The sequence below is a fragment of the Capra hircus genome, chromosome 5, assembly GCF_001704415.2.
Source record: "Capra hircus breed San Clemente chromosome 5, ASM170441v1, whole genome shotgun sequence".
Classification (NCBI taxonomy): Eukaryota; Metazoa; Chordata; class Mammalia; order Artiodactyla; family Bovidae; genus Capra; species Capra hircus.
The window spans coordinates 39,131,817-39,159,098 of NC_030812.1; the positions used below are offsets into that span (position 1 = coordinate 39,131,817).

Here is a 27,282-nt window from a genome sequence, read left to right on the forward strand (position 1 = left end):
AAACCTATATGCAGGTCAGGAAGCAACAGTTAGAACTGGACATGGAACAACAGACTGGTTCCAAATAGGAAAAGGAGTACATCAAGGCTATATATAGTCACCCTGCTTATTTAACTTATATGCAGAGTACATCATGAAAAACACTTGGCTGGAGGAAGCACAAGCTGGAATCAAGATTGCCAGGAGAAATATTAATAACCTCAGATATGCAGATGCTGCTGCTGCTGCTGCTGCTAAGTCGCTTTAGTCGTGTCCTACTCTGTGTGACCCCATAGACGGCAGCCCCCCAGGCTCCGCCGTCCCTGGGATTCTCCAAGCAAGAATGCTGGAGTGGGTTACCATTTCTTTCTCCAATGCATAAAAGTGAAAAGTGAAAGTGAAGTCACTCAGTCCTGCCCGACTCTTCATGACCCCATGGACTGCAGCCCACCAGGCTCCTCCATCCATGGATATGCAGATGACATCACCCTTATGGCAGAAAGTGAAGAAATAAAAAGCCTCTTAATGAAAGTGACAGAGGAGAGTGAAAAAGTTGGCTTAAAGCTCAACATTCAGAAAACGAAGATCATGGCACCCAGTTCCACCACTTCATGGCAAATAGATGGGGAAACAGTGGCTGACTTTATTTTTCTGGGCTCCAAAATCACTGCAGATGGTGACTGCAGCCATGAAATTAAAAGATGCTTACTCCTTGGAAGGAAAGTTATGACCAACCTAGATAGCATATTGAAAAGCAGAGCCATTACTTTGCCAACAAAGGTCCATCTAGTCAAGGCTATGGATTTTCCAGTGGTCATATATGGATGTGAGAGTTGGACTGTGAAGAAAGCTGAGCACTGAAGAATTGATTGCTTTTGAACTGTGGTGTTGGAGAAGACTCTTGAGAGTCCCTTGGACTGCAAGGAGATCCAACCAGTCCATCCTAAAGGAGATCAGTCCTGGGTGTTCATTGCAAGGACTGATGTTGAAGCTGAAACTCCAGTACTTTGGCCACCTAATGTGAAGAGCTGACTCATTTGAAAAGACCCTGATGCTGGGAAAGATTGAGGGCAGGAGGAGAAGGGGACGACAGAGGATGAGATGGTTGGATGGCATCACTGACTCCATGGACATGGGTTTGGGTGGACTCCAGGAGTTGGTGATGGACAGGGAGGCCTGGCGTGCTGCGGTTCTGCTGCTGCTGCTGCTGCTAAGTCATTTCAGTCGTGTCCGACTCTGTGTGTCCCCATAGACGGCAGCCCACCTGGCTCCCCTCTCCCTGGGATTGCTGCAGTTCATGGGGTCACAAAGAGTAGAACACACTGAGTGACTGAACTGAACTGAACTTCTAGCAACAAGAGCCTATTGAAATTCAAGTGTGTTTAATTGTTTAGTAAATCCGGTGTAGTAAATTTTACTGTGAAAAGTGATTATCTTTTAATCAAATTCATTGAAATAAAATTGAAAAATAAAATTGTAAAATAGTTAAAGTGTACACTGTAATGATTTGATATACATATATATTATAAAGTGATTCTCACCATCTAGTTAACTGACACATCCATCACTTTATTCATTTATTAGTAATGCTTAAGTTATATTCTCTTAGGAAATTTCTATTATTTAGTAGAGCAGTTTCAACTGTACTCATGTTCTAGAGATCCTTAGACCTCATTTATCTTAGAAATGTATGTTTGTATACTTTTACCAACCTCCCCCTATTACTTTCACATCTAAAATCAATATACAAAATTCAGCTGCATTTCTATAAATGAGGAACCATCAGAGAAATTAAGAAATCAATTACACTATCAATTTCAATAAAAAGAATAAAATACTTAGGAATAAAGTTAATTGAACAGATATAAAAAAGAATTATAAAAACATTGATGAAAGAAACTGAAGAATACACAATAAATGGAAAGATATTTTATGATTATGGCTTGGAAAAATTCCTATTGTTAAAATGTCCATACTATCCAAAATTATCTGTAGATTTAATGCAATTCCATCCTATCAAATTCCACAGGCATTTTTCACAGAAATAGAAAAATCAGTCCTAAAATTTGTACAGAATCATAAAAGACCTTTGAATGGCAAAGCAATATTGAACAAGAAGAACAACACTAGCCAACATCACACTTTTTGGTTACAAACTGTATTACAAAGCTATAGTAATCAAAACAGCATGCTATTAACATAAAACCAGGCACATAGATCAAAGAAACAGAACAGACAGTCCAGAAATAAAGCCACATTAGGAATAATTTATGACAAAAAAGGAAAGAATATAAAATGGGGAAAGGACAGTTTCTTCAGTATGTCTTGAGAAAACAAATAGCCACAAACAAAAAAATGAAGCTGAACTCCTATCATGCACCATCAGAAAAATCAGCTGAAAATGGATTAGATTTGAACATTAGCCCTGAAATCACAAAACTCCTAAAAAAGTAAAACTGAGGGGGAAGTATTCTCCTTGACATCAGTATTAAGAATCATGTTTTTTAGTTTGACACAAAAAGCAAAGACAAAAGCAAAAATAGACAGATGGGACTACATAAAACTGAGAAGCTTCTGACTATCAACAAAATGAAAAGGGCACCTATAGAATAGAAAAACTGTTTACAATTGCATATATATTTAAAAAAAGTCAATATCCCCAAAATATGAAGAACTTATACAACACTACACCATTTAATTAAAGAAATGGTCAGAGGAACTGAATAGACATTTTTACAAAGAAAACATCCAAATGGCCAACAGGTACATGAAAAAATGCTCAAATACTAACCATCAGGGAAATGCAAATCAAGTCCAAAATAATATATCACTTGATACATGTTAGAATGACTATCACCATAAAGATAAGAGATGTTGGTAAGGATGTGGAAAGAAGGGAACCTCTGTATGAATTAAATTGGCACAGCTACTATGGAAAACAATATAGATTTTTCTAAAGAAATAAAAATATAACTACAATATGATGCAGTAATCTCACTTCTATACCCACATATTCGCTTTAGCATACTCACAATAGCCAAGATATGGAAACAGTCTAAGTATCTATCAACAGATGATTGGATAAAGAGCATACACACACATGCACACACACACATATAAAGGAAAATTATTCAGCCACAAGAAAGAAAGAAAACCATACCGTTTGTGACAACATGGATAAACCTTGAGGGCATTATGCTAAATGAAGTAGGCCACACAACACTATATGATATCACTTATATGTGGAATGTTTAAAAAAAAAATGAAACTCATAAAAACAGTAGAAAACTGGGTAGAGTAGATTACCTTTTATATGACTAAGACATTTTTGCTAACTAATGATTTCTAAATATGATTTCATAAAGAAAATTTATTTTCTTCTACTTCATTATGACAGATTATGTAAATATAATATCAAATCCATTTACATAAAATTATTTTAAAATTTAATTTAAAATTATACATATTTTTCAACTATACAGTGCTAAATTTTATCCGGATCTGTATTATGAAATATAATAATTTCCCTATAAAGTGAGCAGCACACTCAATTGCTCTTTTACTCTTATGAGTTGGAGATTTATTCCTACACCTTTAAAGCAACATAGAATTGTTTAAAATATTTTTAAAATAATGAATAATATCTATTCTTCTGGACACTTTTTATATGAAAATGATAATGAATCATCTGTGAGATGTTGATTATTAAAGGAGTGATAAATTTTTAAGAACACAACTGCTTAACAAAGAGGAGGGAAGTCAATTAAAGGACTTTCATACAGACATTGGACTGTGATGTGGCCACAATAATTCATAGGTTAAGAAGAACAAATCCACCGGACACCTGCCAGCTGCCCTTTCTCTTTTGTGATGCTTTCGCAAGGCAGTGAGAAGAACAACATCAGTATTCCTTTTAGAAAGGAAAGGAGAAATACATACAAAGTTCTGGAAAAGCATCGGAATCTACTAGGAGTACAACAGCACGTACTACACAGAAGAACTTTCTTGAACTTGGTTTATAAAGTTCCAAGTGACAAGCTGAGTGAATTGTTCCTTAAGCTTCTCAGAACAGCTCACAGCTGGGACTACCGTTAATTATTCCAAGCAGCTCTAATCTGAACTTCAAAGAGTTTCCCCAGCCACTCCCCAGTGCTCTAGGAAGCTACTAAGTCTGTCTTTTCACCTAACCATTTACAAGGTTTGGAAAAATTGAAAACATCTTTCATCTTTTCAGTTCCTCTGTGGTTAATCATGGTTTTGTTGATTCCATGTTCAGTCCAGTGCTATTTTCTGCAAATCTGCTCTGCAGACAAGCACGTGAATTCAGTAACCTTTGCCAGTGCTCTTCGAGTTTAATGACATACATGTCTGCAGGTCCAAAGCAAGCATTTACATAAACAGAATTTGAAACATTGTGTTGCAGACTTGAATTCTTTCTCATTTACAGGCTAGATGAAACAGTCTTGAGAAATACAACTGCTTTAATCCATTTACAGTAGATCTTAGGGATTTTAAAATTTAAACAGTGACTCTTTCAACTTTTGACTGACCTTGTGATAAAGATGTAAAGCGAAGGAATAGGATGTAACAGGGGGCTGGCTGCTTGGTACTTGAAAAATTCCTGGATCTAGTCCAGATGCCTAAAATTTTGACCTTGATGTCTATCCATTCATTTATTCCATCATTCAGAGAGAAATAACACAGAGCTTTTGGTTTGCCAGACATAATGCTGAGAGCAGAAGGTGTCCTAGAACTAGAAAGTTCAATAAAATTTGAAACTATGCTTATCAAACCATACCTTTGTTGGTGGAGAACAACAAATAATAAATAGGAAAACATAAAAAGTGCTATGAAAGTGAGAGGTATAATAGTCTACCAGCAACAGAGAGAAGAAAATAATTCCCCTTGGTGAATTGTGAAGGGCTTCCCTGATGGCTCAGAGGATAAAGCATCTGCCTGCAATGTGGGAGACCCAGGTTTGATCCCTGGGCTGGGAAGATCCCCTGGAGAAGGAAATGGCAACCCACTCCAGTACTCTTGCCTGGAGAATTCCATGGATGGTGGAGCCTGGTAGGCTATAGCCCAAGGGGTTGCAAAGAGTCAGACATGACTGAGCCACTTCATTTTCATTTTTGCTTTCAGGGAGTGGAGGATTTTTGAGGATAGTCAGAGACTTGCTGGTGAAAAAGGGGATGTGGAGTTGGGGAAAATGTCAGAATACCAGGCAAAAGGGAAAGAAGGAGTCAATGCAGAGAGGCCTGAAGATAAGAAAGGGGAGAAGTTTAATGTGACTGCAGTAGAGGGTCTAAAAGTGAAAAGTGGAAAAAAAAAAAAAAAAGCAAAGGTTTTGAAGGTTATGTTTTTGCTTCACTAATAAATTGGGATTTTATCCTGTTGACAATAGAATGGTAATGACGGACTTTAAGCAAAGGAGAAAAGAATAATAATCCTGCCAGTAGTAGACAAGTTGAGTTACAAGTGGTAAAGATTGGGTGAAGGCAATGTTTATGCAAGAAGCTACTGTGCTAGTTTGGTGAAAATGATAAAAATACTTAAGAATCATGAAGACATTACCTCTGGGTTAAGTTCAGATATCCTGAGTAGGGAAAACTTTTATCATTCAATTATCTATTAGTGTACGTGAATTTAACAATATTCTTCCCTAAAGACGGATGTTGCAAAGAAATAAGAACATGATAAAGAAGATAGCAGATTGCTAGGATTATTGATGGAGTAAAAGAGGGCAAAAGACAGTAATATATGGCACATTTCAAAATTTTACTGAAAATCATTTCTGGATCTCAATTTAACATAAGTCCCAATGATGTTATAGGGGGTTCCTGGTTCAGGACATTAGCGAAAAAAGATCCTGAACTCAGATCTTCCCACAAAATCTGTAGATGATTATGGAACAATTTCCTCTGAACAAAACCCTAAAGTGGCCACCTTAAATCAAGATAACGAGAGGGAAACCACACTGAAACAGGTAGAAGAGGCTGAGAAACAACACAGCCATAAACAGCATCCCCCAAATCAGGTATGAACTAAAAACCTAGACCTTCTCCCTGATGAGTGAAAATTTCCTGCCTCACATCGGTTCAGTTCGGTTCAGTGGCTCAGTTGTATCTGACTCTTTGCAACCCCATGGACTGCAGCACACCAGGCCTCATGTCCATCACTAACTCCCAGAGTTTACTCAAACTCATGTCCATTGAGTTGGTGATGCCATTCAACCATCTCATTCTCTGTCGTCCCCTTCTCCTCCCGCCTTCACTCTTTCCCAGCATCAGGGTCTTTTCAAATGAGTCAGTTCTTCACATCAAGTGGCCAGAGAATTGGAGTTTCAGCTTCAGCATCAGTCCTTTCAGTGAATATTCAGGACTGATTTCCTTTAGAATGGACTGGTTGGATCTCCTTGCAGTCCAAGGAACTCGCAAGAGTCTTCTCCAAAACCACACTTCAAAAGCATCAGTTCTCAGCACTCAGCCTTCTTCATAGTCCAACTCTCATATCCATACATGACCACTGGAAAAACCATAGCCTTGACTAGATGGACCTTTGTTGGCAAAGCAATGTCTCTACTTTTTAATATGCTGTATAGGTTGGTCATAACTTTCCTTCCAAGGAGCAAGTGTCTTTTAATCTCATGGTTACAATCACCATCTGCAGTGGTTTTGGAGCCCCAAAAAATAAAGTCTGCCACTGTTTCTACTGTTTGCCCATCTACTAGCCATGAAGTGACGGGTCCAGATGCCATGATCTTAATTTTCTGAATGTTGAGCTTTAAGCCAACTTTTTCACTCTCCTCTCGTACTGTCATCAAGAGGCTTTTTAGTTCCTCTTCACTTTCTGCCATAACGGTGGTGTCATCTGCATATATGAGGTTATTGATATTTCTCCCAGCAATCTTGAGTCCAGCTTGTGCTTCTTCCAGCCCAGCGTTTCTAATGAGGTATTCTGCATATAAGTTAAATAAGCCTTGACATACTCCTTTTCCTATTTGGAACCAGTCTGTTGTTCCATGTCCAGTTCTAACTGTTGCTTTCTGACCTGTATACAGATTTCTCAAGAAGCAGGTTAGGTGGTCTGATATTCCCATCTCTTTCAGAATTTTCCACAGTTTGTTGTGATCTACACAGTTAAAAGCTTTGGCATAGTCAATAAAGCAGAAGTAGATGTTTTTCTGGAACTCTCTTGCTTTTTCCATGATCCAGCGGATGCTGGCAATTTGATCTCTGGTTCCTCTGCCTTTTCTAAAACAAGCTTGAACATCTGGAGGTTCACGGTTCACGTATTATTGAAGCCTGGCTTGGAGAATTTTGAGCATTACTTTACTAGCGTGTGAGATGAGTGCAATTGTGCAGTAGTTTGAGCATTCTTTGGCATTGCCTTTCTTTGGGACTGAAATGAAAACTGACCTTTTCCAGTCCTGTGGCCATTGCTGAGCCCCACATCAGGCACACCAACTATTACGACCAGCACCTGAAAGATGATCCCCCAAACATCTGGCTTTGAAGACCAATAAAACTTATAACCATGAGAACTGCAGAGCCGAGGCAAACAGAAAAGGCACTTAATATGCTCATCTGCAGACTCACCTGCCCCAGGACACAGTATAGAAGCAGCCTTTCAAAGATGCCTGGACTTTTTTACCCTTCTTTTTAAAAAAATATTTAACTGCAGTACAGCTGATCTACAATGTTTCAGGCATACAGCAAAGTGATTCAGTTACATATATATATATATAATACATGTAATATGTATATGTATTATATATATATACACATATACTTTTTTAGATTCTTTTTCACTATAGACTATTATAAGATATTGAGCATTGTTCCCTGTGCTACACAGTAGGTTTTTGTGTTTTTCGATCTTAGATACAGTAGTGTGTATCTGTTAATCCCAAATTCCCAGTTTATCCCACCCCCCTTTACATTTTGGTAACCATAAGTTTGTTTTCAATGACTTTAAGTATATTTCTGGTTTTAAAATAAGCTCATTTATATAATTTTTTAAGATTGCACATATAAGTGGATATCATAGGATGTCATGAGTGGTAGCATAGAATATTTGTCTTTCTTTGCTTGACCTTCAGTTTGTATGATAACCTCTAGGTCCATTCATGTTGCTGCAAATTGTATCGTTTCATTCTTTTTTATGACTGAATAATATTCCATTTTATATGTATATATACACACACACACCCCCCACACACACACATACACATACCATATATGTATACATAAACCATATTATCTTTATTCATTCATCTGCTTATGGACATTTAAGTTGCTTCCATGTCTTGATTACTATAAAGAGTGCTGCAAGAATACTGAGATGTATGTATCTTTTGGAATTAGAGCTCTCATCTCTTTTGCATATACGGCCTGGAGTAGGATAGCAGGGTCATATGGTAGTTTTTTAAGGAACCTCCATACTGTTTTCTATAGTAGCTACACCAGTTTACATTCCCAGCAAAGATGTAAGAGGGTTCTGTTTTCATTTTGTTTATAGTTTCCTTTGCTGTGCCAAAAGTTGTCCAAACTTTACATAAAAGACAATCATTTGCTAATTTTAAAATATTGGTCTGATTATCAGGGACCTGCTGGTATACTCTCCATCTTCACATTTTCCATCTGCCTCACTAAAGCCAGCAGGTGCCATCTTTCTTTCTTTTCCTTTCTAGTGGGGCGCATGTTTATACTGAAGACAGCCAGAGCCATTTTTTTTTTTTTCAGAGAGTGCCATCTTGGCCCTCCCCTTGTACAACACATCAGTGTGCCAGCAACTCCTTAAGGAAAGCTTCTACACATCTTTGGTGCCCCAGTTTTTATAACTGCTAACTCAGTTTGTATGGCTGTCACCCAGAGAACACCCCTTGAATGTACGGCTGTAAAGACCAGGGAGTAGGGGGAGGCTTGTGTTCCTCAGTCTCATGGGACTATAACAACTGGAGAGGGAGTTCTTGACAGATTACCATTTGCACAGCACTGCATAGATAGCAGACTGAAAAACATCCAGTCTTTCTGAGACAGAGGCCTAGTTATGTGGACAGGAGCTGAGGCTTGTGGGGCAGGCTTTCTGGTTTGGCACATGTCAATTGGCCTACAGAGCTGCTGTCAGGGAATTGACACCACGGATGTAATCTTTGTCCTCTCCTTCTGTCTCATTCTAGTTCATTAGAATCTTTCAGAAAGGGGCTTACATCCTAGCATGATGTCTTGATTTTTGCAGCTACTACCAAAGGACACCTATATATTACCTGGATCTGGTGACTAACAAGGCTTACACTTGTGGTTCAACAGGGCTGTGTATATTTGCAGTCTCTAGATGCTGCTGCCTGGGGGTCTGGCTTCCAATCAGCCTGAATCTAGGGGATGACAGAGATCCTACCCTTTGGAACAATAAGCGGTGTTGGCATACCCTCAAAACTGGGAGCTATTAAATAAAATAAGATGCTTGGACAATCACAAAGGTTTAGGAAAGAATCAACAGCTAAGGCAAGGTTGAACACTAAGGTTTACCTACCTAAGACTAACACTTCAAAAACTGGGAAAGGTAACAGTTTCATCTAATGCACAGAAACTGACACAGAGAATCAAGAAAAATGAAGGAAGACAGAAATATGTCTCAAATGAAAGAACAAGGTAAAACCTCAAAAAGAAAAAAAAAACCCTTAATGAAACAGATATATGTAATTTACTCAATAAATAGTTCAAAATAATGATCATCATAAAACTCAAGAGAAGAATGAATGAATGCCATGAAAATCTCACTGATAAAATACAGGAAATACAAGAAAAATGAAAAAGAACTGAAGAATACCATAAGTGAACTGAAAAGTATGCTAGGAATGTTTCCACAGCAGACTAGATAAAGCAGAAGAAAGAAAAATGTCAATGAACTCAAAGACAACACAAAGAAGTTGACACAGAGGAACAAAAAGTAATGAAAACAGTAAAGACAGTATAAGGGACCTGTTAAACAACAGCAAGTGAAATGACATTTGCATTATAAGAGTCCCAGAAGAAAAAAGAGAGAGAATGGAGTAGAACATTTACTGAATGAAATCATGGCTGAAGACCTCCCCACACTGGGGAAGAAGTAGCCTTCCAGATTCAGGAAGCACTGCTGCTGCTGCTGCTAAGTCGCTTCAGTCGTGTCCGACTCTCTGCGACCCCAGAGACGGCAGCCCACCAGGCTCCCCCGTCCCTGGGATTCTCCAGGCAAGAACACTGGAGTGGGTTGCCATCAGGAAGCACAGACACCACCAAATAAGATGAAGTCCAACAGACCTATACTAAGCAACATTGTAAATAAAAATGCTAAAAGTTAAAGACAACCAGAGAATCATAAAAGCAGCAAGAGAAGGACAACTTGTTATACACAAGATTATCAGCAGATTTTTCTGTAGAAACTTTGCAGGCCAGAAGGCAGTCACATGATATATTAAAAGTACTGAAAGAAAAAAAAAAACTTCCAACCAGAAATACTCAGCCCAACAAAGTTATCATTGAAAATTAAAGGAGAAATAAATAGTTTTACAAATAAGCAAAAGAAAAATGAGTTCATCAACATAAAAACAGTGATACAGAAAATGTTAAAGTGACCTCCATAAACTGAAAAAAAAAGATGTTAATTAGTAACAAAGAAAAATATGAAAATATAAACCTCAGTGGGAAACATAAATACATTTTATGTGAATTAATCACATAAAGTTAGTATGAAGATTAAAAGACAAAGTACAGAAACTCACTGCAATTATCTATGATAATTAGGTAAGGAATTCACCAGATAAAAAGATGTACGATGTGACGTCACAAACATATAACATGAGTGGGGAGTATAAAAATATAGAATTTTAGGATGCATTCTAACGTAAGTTTTTATCAACTTAAACTGTTATAAATTGTTATATGTGAGCTTTATGGTAATTACAAAGCAAAAAGCTATTGTAAATTCACAAAAGATAATCAGAAAGAAATCTAGTATATCACTAAGGAAAGTCATCAACCCACAAAGGAAGAAAGCAAGAAAAGAAAACTGGAATAGAGAAGCTACAAGACAGCCAGAAAACAGTTAACAAATTGGAAATAAGTACATAACTATTAATAACTACTTTAAATGTAAAGAAACTAGATTCTCCAATCAAAGACATAGAGTGGTTATAAGAATAAAAGACTCACCCTGTGATAAACCATAATGGAAAAGAATATGAAAATGAATCTCTCTCTCTCTCTCTCTCTCTCTCTCTCTCTCTCTCTATCTATCTATCTATCTATATATATAGTTAATTGTCATTCAACAAATCTTAACTAGTTCAAGAAGACTTAAATCATATCAAGGATCTTTTCTGACCAAAACAGTACAAAAGTAAAAAGAATTATATGAATAAGCTAGAATTTCACAAATATATGGAGATTATACAACACGCTACTGAACAACCAATGATAGACAAAGAAATCAAAAGGGAAATTTAGAGAAATATCTTGAAACAAATGAAAATGGAAACATAACACATCAAAATTTATGGCATGGAGCAAAAAGCAGCTTTAAAAATGAAGTTCATAGCAATAAATGCCCACCTCAAGAAACAATAAATATCCCAAATAAACAGCATAACTTTACAACTCGAGAAACGAGAAAAAGAACAAAATTTAGCAGAAGGAAAGAAATAACAAAAATCAGAGCAGATTTAAATAAAATAGAAAGCAAAAAGACAATATAAAATATCAATTAAATAAAGAAATGGTTCTTAAAAAGTTAAAACTGATAGAAAGTGAAAGAAAAGTGAAGTCACTCAGTCGTGTCCGACTCTTGGTGACCCCATGGACTGCAGCCCACCAGGCTCCTCCATCCATGGGATTTTCCAGGCAAGAGTACTAGAGTGGGTTGCCATTTCCTTCTCCAGGGGATCTTCCTGACCCAGGGATTGAACCCGGGTCTCCCGCATTGTAGGCAGACGCTTTTACCGTCTGAGCCACCAGGGAACTGATAAGACTCAAATAAAATCAGACATGAAAGAAGTAACATTATAACTGATACTACAGAAAAACAAAGGATTATAATAGACCTACTATCAACAAGTATATACTGACAAATTGGATAACTTAAGTCATCGATAAATCCCTAGAAATAAAATCATCCAAGACTGAATCACAAAGAAATGGAACATCTCAACAGAGTGATTACCAGTAAGGAGACTGAATCAGTAATCAAAAACCTCCCAACAACCAAACCCCAGGATTAGGTTGCTTCGCAGTGAATTCTAATGATAATTCAAAGGAAAACTGATACCAATCTTCCTGTCAAACTCTTCCAAAAAAACAGAAGTAGAGGGAACACTTCCAACCACATTTCAGGACGACAGCATTACCCTGTTACTAAAACCAGACAAAGACACCACAAGAAAGGAAAATCACAGGCTAATATCCCTGATGAACACAGATCTAAAATCAACAAAATATTCACAAACTGAATTCAGCAATACATCAAAAGGATCATATACCATAAACAAGTGGAACTTAATTCCAAACGTAAAAGTATGGTTCAATATTCACAAATCAATCAATGTGATAAACCACTTTAACAAAATGAAGGATAAAAATCATGATCAGCTCAGTAAATGAAGAAAAATCATTTGACAAAATGTAACATCCACTTATGATAAAAGCTCTCAACCAACTAGATACAAAGGGAATACCTCAACATAATAAATGCCATATATGAAAATTCCACAGCTAATGGCACACTCAATTTTTTAAATGATTAAAGTTTTTCTTTATAAGATCAGGAACAACACAGGGATGACCACTCTCACCACTTTTATACAACATATTAATAATATTGGAAGACTTAGCAATCAGATGGGAAAATAAAATAAAAAGCTTGCAAGTTAGAAAGAGAAATAGTAAAACTTTCACTACATTCAGATGACATAATTTTATACAATCATCTTTTGGTATCCACATGGAACTGGTTCCAGGAACCAGCCCTCTCTAACACCAAAATCTGTGAATGCTCAAGTATCATATATAAAATGGCATAGTATCAGCATGTAAAGTATGCATGTTCCGTCATATAATTTAAATCATCTCTAGATTACTTACAATACCTAATACAATGTAAATGCTATGTAAATAATTATAAATACAATGTAAATGCTATATAAATATTTGTAAGTTCATGGCAAATTTAAGTTTTGCTTTTTTGAACTTTCAGTCTTTTTTTAAAATTCACAGTTGATTGAATTTGCAGATATAGAACTGGTAGATACAGACAGTCATTTGTACAAAGAATTTTCTAAAGACACCACCAAAAATGGTTAGAACTAATAAATAAATTCAGTAAAGTTGCAGGATACAAAATCAATACACAGAAATCAGTTCCGTTTCTATAGAGTATTAATGAACTACCTGAAAAATAAATGAAGAAAATAATCACACTTACAATTATATCAAAAATAATAAAACACCTAGAAATAAATTTAACAGAACAAGTGAAAGACCTGTGCACTGAAAACTATAAGACATTGGTGAAAGAAAATGAAGAACACAAATAAATGGAAAGATAGTCTGTGCTTACTGATTGAGAGAACTGCTATTTTTAAAATGTCCATACTACCCAAAGTAATCTACGGATTCAATGCAATCCTTATGAAAATCTGGCATTTTTCAGAGAAATAGACAAAAATCCTAAAATTTGTCTAGAACCACAAAAGACCCTAAAGTAAGCTTAAGAATAATGAAGAAAGCTGAAGACATCACACTCCTTGATTACAAACTATATTACAAAGCTATAAGAATCAAAACATTATGGTATTGATATAAAAAACACATTGATTAATAGAACAGAGAACCTAGAAATAAATTCAGGCATACAATTACGTACAACAAAGGAGGCAAGACTACACAATGACAATAGGACAGTCTCTCCAATAAATGTGCTTCCTAGTGGCTCAGATGGTGAAGAGTCTGCTTGCAGTGCAGGATACCTGGGTTTGATCCCTGGGTCAGGAAGATCACCTGGAGAAAGGAATGGATACCAACTCCTGTATTCTTGCCTGGGGAATTCCATAGACAGAGGAGACTGGTGGGCTACCATCCACGGGACTGCAAAGAGTCAGACACAGCTGAACACCTAACACTTTCGCTTCAGTAAATCGTGCTGGGAAAATTGGACAGTTACATGCAAAAGCAAGAAACTAGATCACTATGTTATACTCTAAACAAAAATTCACTTAAAATGAATTAAAGACTTGAATGCAAAATCTTAAACCATACAACTCCAAGACAACATAGGCACCATGGTTCTCAATACTGGACTTGGCAATAATATTTTTTGGATTTGACAACAACAAAAAAAGAAAAAGAAACAAGTGAGAATATATCAAACTAAAGACCTTATGCACAGCAGAGAAGAAAAAAGTGAAAAGGGAGCTTACTGAATGGGAGAAAATATTTGCAAATCATATATTTGATAAGGAGTTAGTATTCAAAACATATACACAATATATACAACTCATCTTAAAAACAAATAATCTGATTAAAATATGGGTAGAAGAAGTAAACACATTTGCAGATAGCTAAAAAGAACATGAAAAAAGGCTCAGCGTCACTAATCAACAGGGAAATGCAAAATCACAATGAAATATCACCTTACATCTGTTAGAAGAGATATTATCAAAAAGATAAGAGATGACAAATGCTAGCCAAAATGTAGAGAAAAGTAAACCCCTGCATACTATTGGTGGGAATGTAGATGGTGAAAAACACTATGAGAAACAGTATGAGGTTTCCTCAAAAAATTAAAAATAGAACTACCATGTGATCCAAAAATTCTACTTCTGGGTATTTTTCCAAAGAAAATAAAAACACTGCTTCAAAAAGATGCATGCTCCCCCATGTTCATTGTAGCATTTAGAAAGACGAAGATATGTAAAAACCTAAATATCCATGGATGTATAAATGGATAAAGAAACTGTGAGATATAAATACATATATGTATATATACACACACACATGCATACATATACACACATATATATGTACATATATATATCAATATATATCAGCTAAGTGAAATAAATTAGAGAGAGAGAGATACAATGGGATCAAACTTGTATGTAGAATTAAAAAAAAAAAACTCATAGATACAAACAACAGATTGTTCAATGGCTCTCAGAGCTGGGGAATTAAGGATAGAGGAAACAGGCAAAGGGAATATAAAGGTAAAAACTTCCAGATATAAAATAAATACATGATGGGAATGTAATGAACAGAACAGCAAGTATAGTATAGATAGCAAATGCTATCTTGCATATTTGAAAGCTGCTAAGAGAGTAGATCCTATAAGTTCTCATCACAGGAGAAAATCCTATAAATGTCCATGGTGACGATTTCAGCTAGACTTGACGATGGTGATTGTTTTTACAATGTATTCAAAATATCAAATCATTGTGTTGTATACCTGAAACTAATATAATATTGCATGTCAATTATACCTAATAAAAATCATCTAAATAAAAGTAAATTACATAGGTGCTCTGTTGAGACGTTGTAGCTGGGAACTAAAGGGGGAATGGGAGTCACAGTTAAGACTTTCTGACAGGGACACCACATGCAGTTATGTGGTATGCTAACTGCACAGTCATGTATGGTGGCCCTGTTTACTTTCTCAGAAGCTTAGTACTCAAAAATCAAAGTTCATATCTTATAAAATTAAAACATAAATCGGTGCTTAACTCACTAAAGCTCAAGGTTTTAAAGACGTTTCTAGCTTTTCTTTTGTAAGCTAAAGGTTTTAAAGACGTTTCTAGCTTTTCTTTTGTAAGCTAAAATAAAACATTTAAAATATTTTAAACAGAACTGAATTTATTAGTAATAGAAACTCAGGGAATTAGCAAAATACTATGATAAACTGGATAGAAAATTTGAGGAACTAGCTGTTGTTACCCTCATAGCTATGGGGACAAAAATGGGAATAAGAAAAAATTGAGAAATCTTTGTAAGATAAACCAGCTCTATTCCAAGGCTGAGATCCAAGTTCAAAGCCTGCATTTCTTCCTTAAACCAAAATGCTATGTTACATCCACAGATTCCACTCTTTTACTAATCCCATACCATGATGTCTCAAAATGAACTGAAGCACTTCTAGGATAACAGGAAAACTAAAATTAATCCATAGTGTCACTCCACTAAGACAAGATGATAATGTCCATTTGCCTTCATAACAATTGAAAGAGCAGCTTCACATAAAGTCCTGCCTTGCCTTATATAGACAGAAAACAGGCCTTCTATATAAGGAGCTGCTTGAGAGCAGAGAATGAACCTTATTTCTCTTTATTTCCATAATACAACCATGCCACTTAACACATATAGGTAGTTAAGATACTTGTTAAATGACTGAATTAAATCATAAGTCTACAATTTCTCCTGCAGCCCTTTTTGCATCTGATGTCTATACGAGTATGTGAAATGTACAACTTAAAACCTCCTACATTTACTCATTCAAACTGTGGTACCTATGGAAATGGGAATAACTGAATACTGGAGTGACTGAATTCTCCAAAAAAGAAAAATACAACTGCCCTTCCCCTCCCTATACTATCTGTCTGTTTTGAAGAACAAACTACTTGCATAAGCTGAATGAGACACATCAGGCTCACAACAGCAGGCTCCAGGAACCTGCCCTGTGCTTGGCACTTCATGCACACAATAAGTATGAGTGGCATAGAAACTGAGGCACAGCTGGCTTATTCAAGTGAAACTGAAAGTGTTAGTCTTTCAGTCATGTCTGACTCTTTGCAATCCCATGGAGTGTAGCCTGCCAGGCTCCTCTGTCCATGGAATTTTCCAGGCAAGCATACTGGAGTGGATTGCCATTCCCTTCTCCAGGGCATCTTCCTGACCAGGGATCAAACTAGGGTCTCCTGCATTGCAGGAAGATTCTTTATCATCTGAATCACCAGGAAAGCCTATTTAAGGTCATACATTTTAAAGGCAGGACAGGAATTCCAGCTAGATCTCCCTGATTTCAGAATTCATGCTCCCACTGCACCACAGTACTTTTTAAGATATATTAAAATATACAATTATATAATGATAATCATGTATTACAATGGAATCATGATTTTAAAACTCTACGATGTATTTCTTTACTTGCACTTAACAAGATTGCTTTATTTCTCTCCTAATTCTTTCAGAAAATCAGTCAATATTAAAATACACTCTAAGAACATGGGAGGATGATAATATTTTATTGATGAATTCTGTAATATGTTTGAATTAAATGGCAATTTGTCAAAAATTCTAATTCCCCATCAGTTATATAAGTGACCTACAGAACCTGTAAATACTTCTTATGCATACACAAATTAGCATGGCTGCTTAATGACGCAATAAGTTACACTATGCCATCAGGCACATATAAGGGTACCTCGCTGAAGATCTGATTCAAAAGCATTCCTGAACATTTAGCTCTAATCTGCTTTTAAATTTCCTGCATCAACAGCCACACCAAATTATGCAGAGCCTTGGGCAAATAAACATGATAACCGTCAAAGATTTTCAGTTTAGTGGAAGAGAAAGTAGTGACAGAGAAAGAAGAATATCTAACACTGAAGAACTAAAACAAAGTATAGTTGGCAGTCTGGAAGAGATAGTAAGTTCTTGTAGAGTCATTGCATTTGTAAAGTTCTTTCTGCTAGTACTAAACAGAGCACTTTCTACAAAGTGCTATACTGATATGATTCCATGTTGGAATTCTTTCTAAAGTAAATGCAGAAGTCTTGTGTGCTGCATTTCACAATGGATTTCAAACTCAATAGAAGATATTTTAATATATACACTAAAGAAAAATCTCCTTTCTGTGCCCAATTGTCCTCAAAAACTTCACAGCACTTGACCCCTGCACCCTAGTCTCCAGAAGCTGAAAGAAGGGTGGACTTTCCTGTCACAATCTCAAAGTATTGCTGGGAGTCAGGGGAATGGGTAGGGGAGAACAAAATGTGAAGAGCCATGAATGACTACCCACCCGAGTCACTTTCTCATCTGGGGGTTATAGTTGTGTAACAATGGCACCCCACTCCAGCACTCTTGCCTGGAAAATCCCATGGACAGAGGAGCCTGGTGGGCTGCAGTCCATGGGGTCCCTACGAGTCGGACACGACTGAGCGACTTCACTTTCACTTTTCACTTTCATGCATTGGAGAAGGAAATGGCTACCCACTCCAGTGTTCTTGCCTGAAGAATCCCAGGGGCGGGGGAGCCTGGTGGGCTGCCATCTATAGGGTGGCAGAGTCAGACGTGACTGAAGTGACTTAGCAGCAGTAGCAGCAACCCACCACCAGCATCACAGAAATAACAATAGAAGAGTAGCTGCTGACAGCAGCAGTGAACTTTGACTCTCAACTCCCTCTCACATACCCTCAGGCATCCGAACTTGATGATAATGAGGTATTGGTATTGCCTGCATAGAAGTGTGCCAAAGCCTTTGGTAGTATCAAGGATCTTCTGTGGTCCTTTGAGCCTTGAAAGGGTGAAAACTAACATGCAAAAAATGCTTTTATTCAGATGTACACTCTAGTGAATTCCTGGTCTATGTGAATTTCTGTGATGTTTCAAAATGTCTAACAATATCTTCTGCCTTTTCAATCTCCAGTGATACTTTGACACCTAATATTGTAACTGACATAGCATAACTGATGTCTTTTCTGAATCTACACACATAAATATTTTAACAAATGTGGATTTGTAAACATCTATAAACTGGTAAACATGATTGCTCATGGTGACTAGCCTCAAAACTAAATATGCCTTTCATTATGTGAAAAATACGGTATGGATTTATCTCATGACTCTAATTTTTCTTTTATATTTCTTGAATTTAAGCTTCAGTGGAATGCACAATATTTAAAGACATACTTTTGGAGTTTTTCACCTTTGTTAAACTTTAACAAAATTGTTATAGCTAATATTTTTATTAGCATTAGCAAAATCTTATTATCAGTAGAACCAAACTTTTAACATATCTACTTTCTCCTTCAAATGAATGATTTAAGAAAATTTATTTTATAAATTTATTTCATAAACCTGTCATAATGAGTGCTCTAAGTAATTAACTAGACAAAATATTTTTAGCATATTTTAAGTAAAAAATGAATTATAGAATAGTTTCTATTTTTCATTTAAGTCATATATCACTGAATTAAAAACATTTATTAATGTGTCAGACTGTGGGAATTAAGTCACATATACTATAATACATGAAGTATTTGGGTACTTTATACTGTAAATGAATATATTTTTTGAACTAGGTTTAAATAAGCATGGGCATTTGAAATTCAAAAACTGAGAAAAAAAATTATCAAATTAGTTTACTAAACAAATCAATGAGCACAAAAAAATGAAAATTAATCTAACATAAAATCTGTTTTTTTTGTTTGTATACTTAAAATTAATCAACATATTTCTTATCAGCTTCCCATTATAAAGTTTACTGGTGCCATAATGGCAAATGAACTAATTAATTGACAAGAATTATATCTTTCTTACATACATGTAGGGATTTTCTGCACATATACATGCACAAGAACAAACAAGCTTATTTAAATATGAATATTAAGTAAGGTCACACAACTACCTTTCACTCTGAAAAAGTTGATGGCATCCCTGAGCAACTAAATATGAGAGATTTATTTCTAATCATCTTCTTTACAAACTATTTCATGCTATTTAACAGATAACATTCCAGAAATGTATATACCACCTAACTCATTTCTTAACAGCAAATGGGGTCACATGAATTCATTATAGAGCTATAAAGAAAATATGCATAATACCAATGTACTCTGGCAAAAAGGATTCATTGATAAATCTCTATCATTGAGGCAAATTTCAAGAGAGTTCCAGAAAAATTTCTACTTCTGCTTTACTGACTATGCCAAAGCCTTTGACTGTGTGGATCACAATTAACCATGGAAAATTCTTCAAGAGATGGGAATACCAGACCACTTGACCTGCATCCTAAGAAATCTGTATTCAGGTCAAGAGCAACAGTTAGAACTGAACATGGAACAAGAGACTGGTTCCAAATCGGGAAAGGAGTTACGTCAAGGCTGTATTTTGTCACCTTGCTTATTTAACTTATATGCAGAGGACATCATGAAAATGCTGGACTGGATGAAGCACAAGCTGGAATCAAGATTGCTGGGAGAAATATCAATAACCTCAGATATACAGATGATACCACACTAATGACAGAAAGTGAAGAAGAACTAAAGAGCCTCTTGATGAAAGTGAAAGAGGAGAGTGAAAAAGCTGGCTTAAAGCTCAACATTCAGAAAACGAAGATCATGGCATCTGGTCCCATCACTTCATGGGAAATAGATGGGGAGACAGGGAACAGTGTCAGACTTTATTTTTCTGGGCTCCCAAATCACTGCAGATGGTGACTGCAGCCATGAAATTAGAAAACACTTGCTCCTTGGAAAAAAAGTTATGACCAACCTAGACAGCATATTCAAAAGCAGAGACATTACTTTGCCAACAAAGGTCCATCTAGTGAAGGCTATGGTTTTTCCAGTAGTCATGTATGGAAGTGAGATCTAACCAGTCCATCCTAAAGGAGATCAGTCCTGAATATTCATTGGAAGGACTGATGCTGAAGCTGACACTCCAATACTTTGGCCACCTGATGCGAAGAACTAACTCATTGGAAAAGACCCTGATACTGGGAAAGATTGAAGGAGGGAGGAGCAGAGAACAACAGATGATGAGATGGTTGGATGGCATCACCGACTCAATGGACATGAGTTTGAGTGAGCTCTGGGAGGTGGTGATGGACAGGGAGGCCGGCATGAATTCCGCGGGGTCGCAAAGAGTCACACACAACTGAGCAACTCAACTGAACTGAGGTAAATTTCAAGCTCTTGTCATTAGCAGCTAATACGTGCACATCAAGGTGAAATAATAATAATACTGCAGCTGGTTATAAATTATAATTTAGATCAATTGATTTTCAATATAATTGATCAATCAACCCCATGATTGATCTTTTTGCTTTTTATCTTGTATTATTTAAGTAAGGTTATTCTGAAATATGTTAGTAACAATATTAGAAATAGAGATGCACTGATTAATCAACCATAGTTTTTATAAATATACATCTTTACATTAACAAAACCAATACATTTTTAACAAATTTGCTATATTACAATATAAAAGACAAATTCTTCTTCTTCCTTTTCCATACAACATCAACAAAGCATACGTTACATTGTTGCCTAGTTGGAATAAATCATTTTCAAATCCCGGGTATGTGTTTCTGTTATGAGTACATGTGAATATGTGTGCTAATGGAATATACATATCCAGTTCCATCAGCACTTCTAATAGTAGCATATGTAGGCATTTGTTTTTCATTAACTGGAAAAACCTAAATGCTTAGAGATAATGCAGAAAATAATAAGAACAATTTTTTGTTTGTTATCTTTCCTTTATATCATATAGCACAAACATGAGTAGAAACAGACAAATTCTAGCTTTAGATACTGTAGCATGTAAATGTTTCCACCAGGCTAATTGTCAAGACAAACTGGATAACATCGGTGAAAGTAGCTCTATACTTTCTTGGCTACAAAAAGAAAATCTTGATACAAGAGACCTCTTTAGATAAAAACCATAATTTTTTAGCCAAAGGCAACTCCTCTCTCTTCTCCAAAATGCCTAATCAGCTAATTTCTAAATGCTATAAGTCAACCATAAACTATAGACTCTTCTCTACTCTTTACTTTCATTCTTGGTCAAATTCTTTGAAATTCAACTTTTTAATGCACAAATGAATGAAAATCTAAAGCATTATTCAAAGTTTAATAAAAAAATAGTCTCCATACAAATAGTTTATACAGACACTCAGAAAGATAGCGATTACATAATTTAGAAAACAGAGTTTTTGCAAAAGCACAGTGAAGTTAAATAAATGTTCCAAATTTGATGTATGCCTTTACTAATATATTGGAAATAATTCCATTGATAAAAGTAACCTAATTTTCAGTTAAGCCAAATAATACTATCCAATAGGAAATGGCAACCCATTCCAGTATCTTTGCCTGGAGAATCCCTTGGACAGAGGAGCCTGGCGGGCTGTAGTCCAAGGGGTCACAAAGAGTGGGACATGACTGAAGCAACTTAGCAACCAATGAACATTTCAAAAGCACTGAGTCAGTAAATGGCAGTGACGCCAAATTCCATAATCACAACTCAAATTTCACTAACTTGTAAGTGTTTACTTCATCAACTCTAAATACAAATAATACAGACATAACATACAGAAGAAAAAATAGTTTCCAACAAGTTTCTGCTTCTTTTTTTTTCATGTAAAACATGAACAAGATAACCATATTAAACTAACAAATGTTTAAAAGGTATTGTATAAATAATTCCAAACTCTACACATAACTTACCAATTACAAGTTTAAAGATAGTAATATTTACTCATCAAAAATGTTCTTCAGCAGAGATTTATCATCCTTTTTGAGATGTCATAAAATATGAATCCTTTGATAATCACACATTCATCTTTAAAATTCATGGAGACAGGCAATTTTTTCAAATGGAGACATTCATTAACACATTTAGAAATTTTGGGTGACTCATTGGTCTAGTCCAATATCTAATAATTAAAATAGGTCACTTAAATACTATTGGGAGATATACACTTTAATAAGTACTACACCTAGGAAAAGTAGTAAGTTTGGAAATTTAAAATGTCCAAATATTCTTTCACAAATCCTATTTGTATTTTATTATTGTCTTACCTCAATGATTTTGTCATGAATTTCCAGGCCATCTGCTCTATCAGCAGGTCCATTTTTCAAAATTTTTGAAACATAAATTCCTTCCATTGGTGTTTCTTCCTGATTATTCTATTAAAAATAAAGCCGTTAGCAGTAAGAAAGATGTGAACAGAATGTTGTTAGATTAAAAAACAGTTTAGTAAATGCAACATTGTCAAACCTCCCTAAACATGCAACTCTCTTTCTAAACTGAAGATTTGGCATTGAACTACAAGTTACTTAACACTAACTAGCCATTAATCTAGATGGCAGCTTTAGTGAAGGAATGCTCCATCTTTGACAATATTATCTATTTACCTCCTATTTTTGTGTACATATACATAAAAACTATGAGGAAAGCCATGTATAAGGTGATAACAGTAGGCTTCTAAGTATCATTTATAAAACATCTCACTTCTAAAGAGGTTGTAGCAATTAAAAGGACTCTAAGTTGAAGGAAATGAAAAGCATATCCAGCCTCACTATGTAATTGGTTTGAGAGGTGGTCATAGTTCTAAAAATATACCCTCACAATGGGACACATTTGGAAATATAGCTCTGACTGTATACATTCACAGGGGAAACCATTTACTCAAGCATAAAACTCTAAAAAATCAACTCCAAATTTCAGTGGCTTCCTGGAATGGGTTCCATGTACAGTGAGTTTGATTAGTTAACTCTCAAACACATAGTCAGTATCATACATATAAAGCATTTTAGTAAGTCACAGAACACCAATTACGTCGCAAAACTCATTTAGGGAAAATGCCCAACATCCTATAATAATAAATTATATAATTTTAAATGTCATCTCACCTTATGGCAGGTTAAATAAGATTATTTCTCATTTATTAGCTTTCTTTAACATGAATTTTAAGAGGCTCTTGAAAATGTCCAGTTTCATCTAAATGTCAAACACCTAACTAGCATTTATAAAAATATTACTTAGGGGAAAAGAAAACAAAATGATATGCTAAAAAGACTTCTACCTTTTCATAATAAAAGGGAACGGTTCTAGAAACAGAAACGTAGCAGTCATTAGTTGCTAGGTTTTCAAAATATTAAATAAAAGGAGGATACATGTCATTGCCACCCTGGCCTGAACACAGCATATGGCCAACAATGTTCAGTTCCTATAGACAGCATCTGCAATGTAGGGTGCAAAACTTTCATGACAGCTAATTTGGGAAATTGAAAGAATATGATTTTTTAAAAATTTTATCACCTCTCCTAGTGAGGATGAAAATTAAGCTGATACAGTATTTGAAGCATAAGAAAGAACTTTGCAGCTACAGTATTTATTATGAGTTTATAAACTCATGAATTTCGAAAACGATTGGCATCAGTGTAGAAAAAATTATTCATTCAATTAAATAAAGGAATTGATTTGGGGAGTCAAAAATATGTCAAATAAACTATCTTTTCTAAGCATGATATTTTCTATGAAATTGTGAAAACAACTATCTCTTATTTCAATTCATTTTAACTCTTCATTCATTCAAGATATATTATAAACTTACTGGTCTGTGTTAGCATCTGAAAATTGATCAATTTGACATTATAAATAAGAGTTACAAACAAGTAATACACCAAAGATTATCAAGCAGAAATTCCATATACATTTTTGTGAAATAGATTTATTTAAGAAAGTTGCCAACAGGTCTATACAATGTAGATAAAATGTGAAATGTTCTCTTTTTTTTAAGTAGCAATGTTAACTGTTGTTTTGTCTTATTTTTCTCAAAAAACTCACCATGTTCTGGAATATTTACAATTAAGAAATCTGATACTTGATGACAAGCACTATTTTAAAGATTAAATCACCATTTTTTTTTTTACTCCAAATCCACAAATGAAAGCTAAGTCTTCTATTATTTTATAAACAAGAAACGAGTTATTCATTAACAAGATCAGTTACCTGATTTGGTCGACCTCCTATAATATTGAATCCCAAAGTGTCATTTTCTCTTTCCAATACAATAGTGAGTGGCTTATGTTCTCCTTCCTAGAAGAAAAGGGATAAAATAACTAACTAGTTAAAAATATAAAAGAAAAAAGCAAATGCTACAATATTATGTTTATTTTTTGTTTTTTTAATATAAATTTATTTATTTTAATTGGAGGCTAATTACAATATTGTATTGGTTTTGCCATACATCAACATGAATCAAAATTTTTTTAAAGTAAAAAAATTAAATTCGGAAAAGAGAAAACCTTAAACTTTTAAAGATAAGGATGGCTAAATTCTTGAGATTAATTTCTTCCTAAATTTAAATGAAAGTATGCATTTGAAGGAAAATCCATGGATGTAAGAAAAATAACTATTTTCAAAAATGGCTAAATGGCTGTGTATTTTTACACATGCAGCTTTTACCCTAATGTAGCATCTAATTCTGAGTCCACTGTAATTTAAAATAGATTTCTGATTCAACTATACAGCTATCTGTGTTTTTCCTCTCCATTATAGATGAGTTTAGTAAATTGTTAAATAACCTAAGAATTATTTTATATAAAAATTTCACTTTGGAAAGTCTTGAGGGATGTAAAGGATATTTATAAATTTATATATATATATAATATATTATTTATAAATTTCTTTCAACAGTAATATTCAGATTGCTATTGAAATACAGGGTCTTGTAAGTTACAGTAATCCTAATTTTAAATGGCATTTTATTTGGTTTGGCAGAATTTTAAAAAGAGAGAGAGGATTTGTGTTAACTAAAGTAGTATGCATTGCTTTCCTGATGGCCAAATAATTGGTTACACAAATAGGAATTCTATCTACACTATCTGCTTATTAATAAAGACCAATTTAAACATAAGATGAAACAGTACGAGACTATGAGTTTTACTCATGGTTATGGATATTATTAACTATCTGGGAAAATTACATGTTTGGTAATTACTCTGGAATGATGAATTTCCATAAACATCGTCACCACTACTACCATCATCACCACTTTTTCTCAGGAGCTTTTCCCAGGCAGTGTGCACAGCAGCCCCTACTGGTAGAGGCAAAACATTTCTGAGCAGCACAGAGAAGCCTTTTGGTAAGTAGTCTGTAGATCTCCCTTAGTTTGGTAAGTAGATACAGATCTCGCTCAGTTCTTCCTCACTTCTCAGAACCACAGCCTGACTTGTTGCATGGACTTCTCTGTCATATAATCTAGCCTTGCTCCTTTCCACCAACCATTGCTTCCCCAAAACCTTGCACCCTTAACCAGTATTACAGACCATAATTCTGTGCTTCTCTCTGGTTTTATAAATTTAACTAGATACAGATACAATAGAGAAAGAAATGTAATAGAATCCAATCTGTTAATAACGGTGTACTTCTGTTGATCAGACTAGATACAACTCAGCTCCTCATCCTTCAATTATCCTTTTTTAGGTTCAAGGTCAGAAGTTTCTAAACTTGGTGCTTGAGCTGGAGGCAGTGCAAAGCAGTCCCAGATGGGCACCCTCCTGGGTTGCTCCTCCCCAGGAAGCTGGGGAATGAAAACAGCTCCTTGAACGGAGTGTAAGTTCTGCTAAATCTCTGCTCACCATGGCAGCGACCAACAATGTCAAACACTGTGCAGAAGTCCTTCAGAAGAGAAGGAACAGCTTTATAAACAGGCCTCGTCTCACCCGCCGCTTCAGGGAGGCTTGTTTATTCGGTCGGAAAGTGGGCAGTCCAGGAACACATTTCAAGGCCAGAAGCCTCGACAAAGAAATGAAACAGCCCAGGAGCTCATCGGGCTAGTCTGAGCGCAGATGGATGTGAGCTCCTGACTTGGTTCCCCAAGTCTCACACTCACACTCGCAACATTCCACTAATAATGAAATTCGGAAGCACTTAAGGACTATTAGGGAGTGATGAAAATAACCTGGTGGGTCTAAGAAATGTCATCTTTTCATTTCTTAACTCCAAGTGATTCTGGTTTCCCGCACCCCTCAGAGTCCCTGCGCTGAGTAGAAGGTGACTGATACCGGCGGTTTGGTAGAAACGAAATCTTTCTGACCTGAAGGTGTGAGACTGACTGACACGCCCTGGGATGCTCGCCAGCGGCAGAGGGGAGGCAGAGTCAGAGAGGTCCTTGTTCCCTAGCTTTCTTCCTCAAACTGGCTTCAGGCAAAGGCCAAAGGTGAAAAAAAAAAAAAAGGCGGAAAGGCTAGGGCAGGAGAGTGAAAGACGTGGAGCAAGGGTCTGGTGGGAAAATGAGTTTTATTAATTCCTCCTTCTCCACCGAAAAGTTGGAATTGAAGCTGTTTACTTCTTCCAATCCCATTATAAGGGAAAGGGGAGAATCCTCGCTGACTGCAATACTAAAACACAAGACAGGTAAGAGTAGTGGATGAACAGAGCGGTGGATGCTCCCTCCTGCGGGAGGAAGGATGTCACCTTGCAGAAGAATCTTGAGTGCCAGAAAGCACCGTTCCCCTTTCCACCCCGATGGATCATTCCCCGGTGCCCCATC

The 27,282-nt window shown here is 35.8% G+C and overlaps 1 protein-coding gene across 1 annotated transcript in view; it reads right to left on the minus strand.

The window, feature by feature from the left end:
- The window catches only part of PDZRN4 (PDZ domain containing ring finger 4), a 436,221-nt gene that overhangs the window by 408,183 nt on the left and 756 nt on the right, over positions 1–27,282 (minus strand). Inside the window, exons 2-3 of the mRNA XM_005680159.3 lie at positions 24,738–24,824; positions 22,802–22,909 (exon numbers count right to left, since the gene is read on the minus strand). Coding sequence (XP_005680216.2) covers positions 22,802–22,909; positions 24,738–24,824 — 195 coding nt within the window. The remainder of the gene's footprint in view (positions 1–22,801; positions 22,910–24,737; positions 24,825–27,282) is intronic.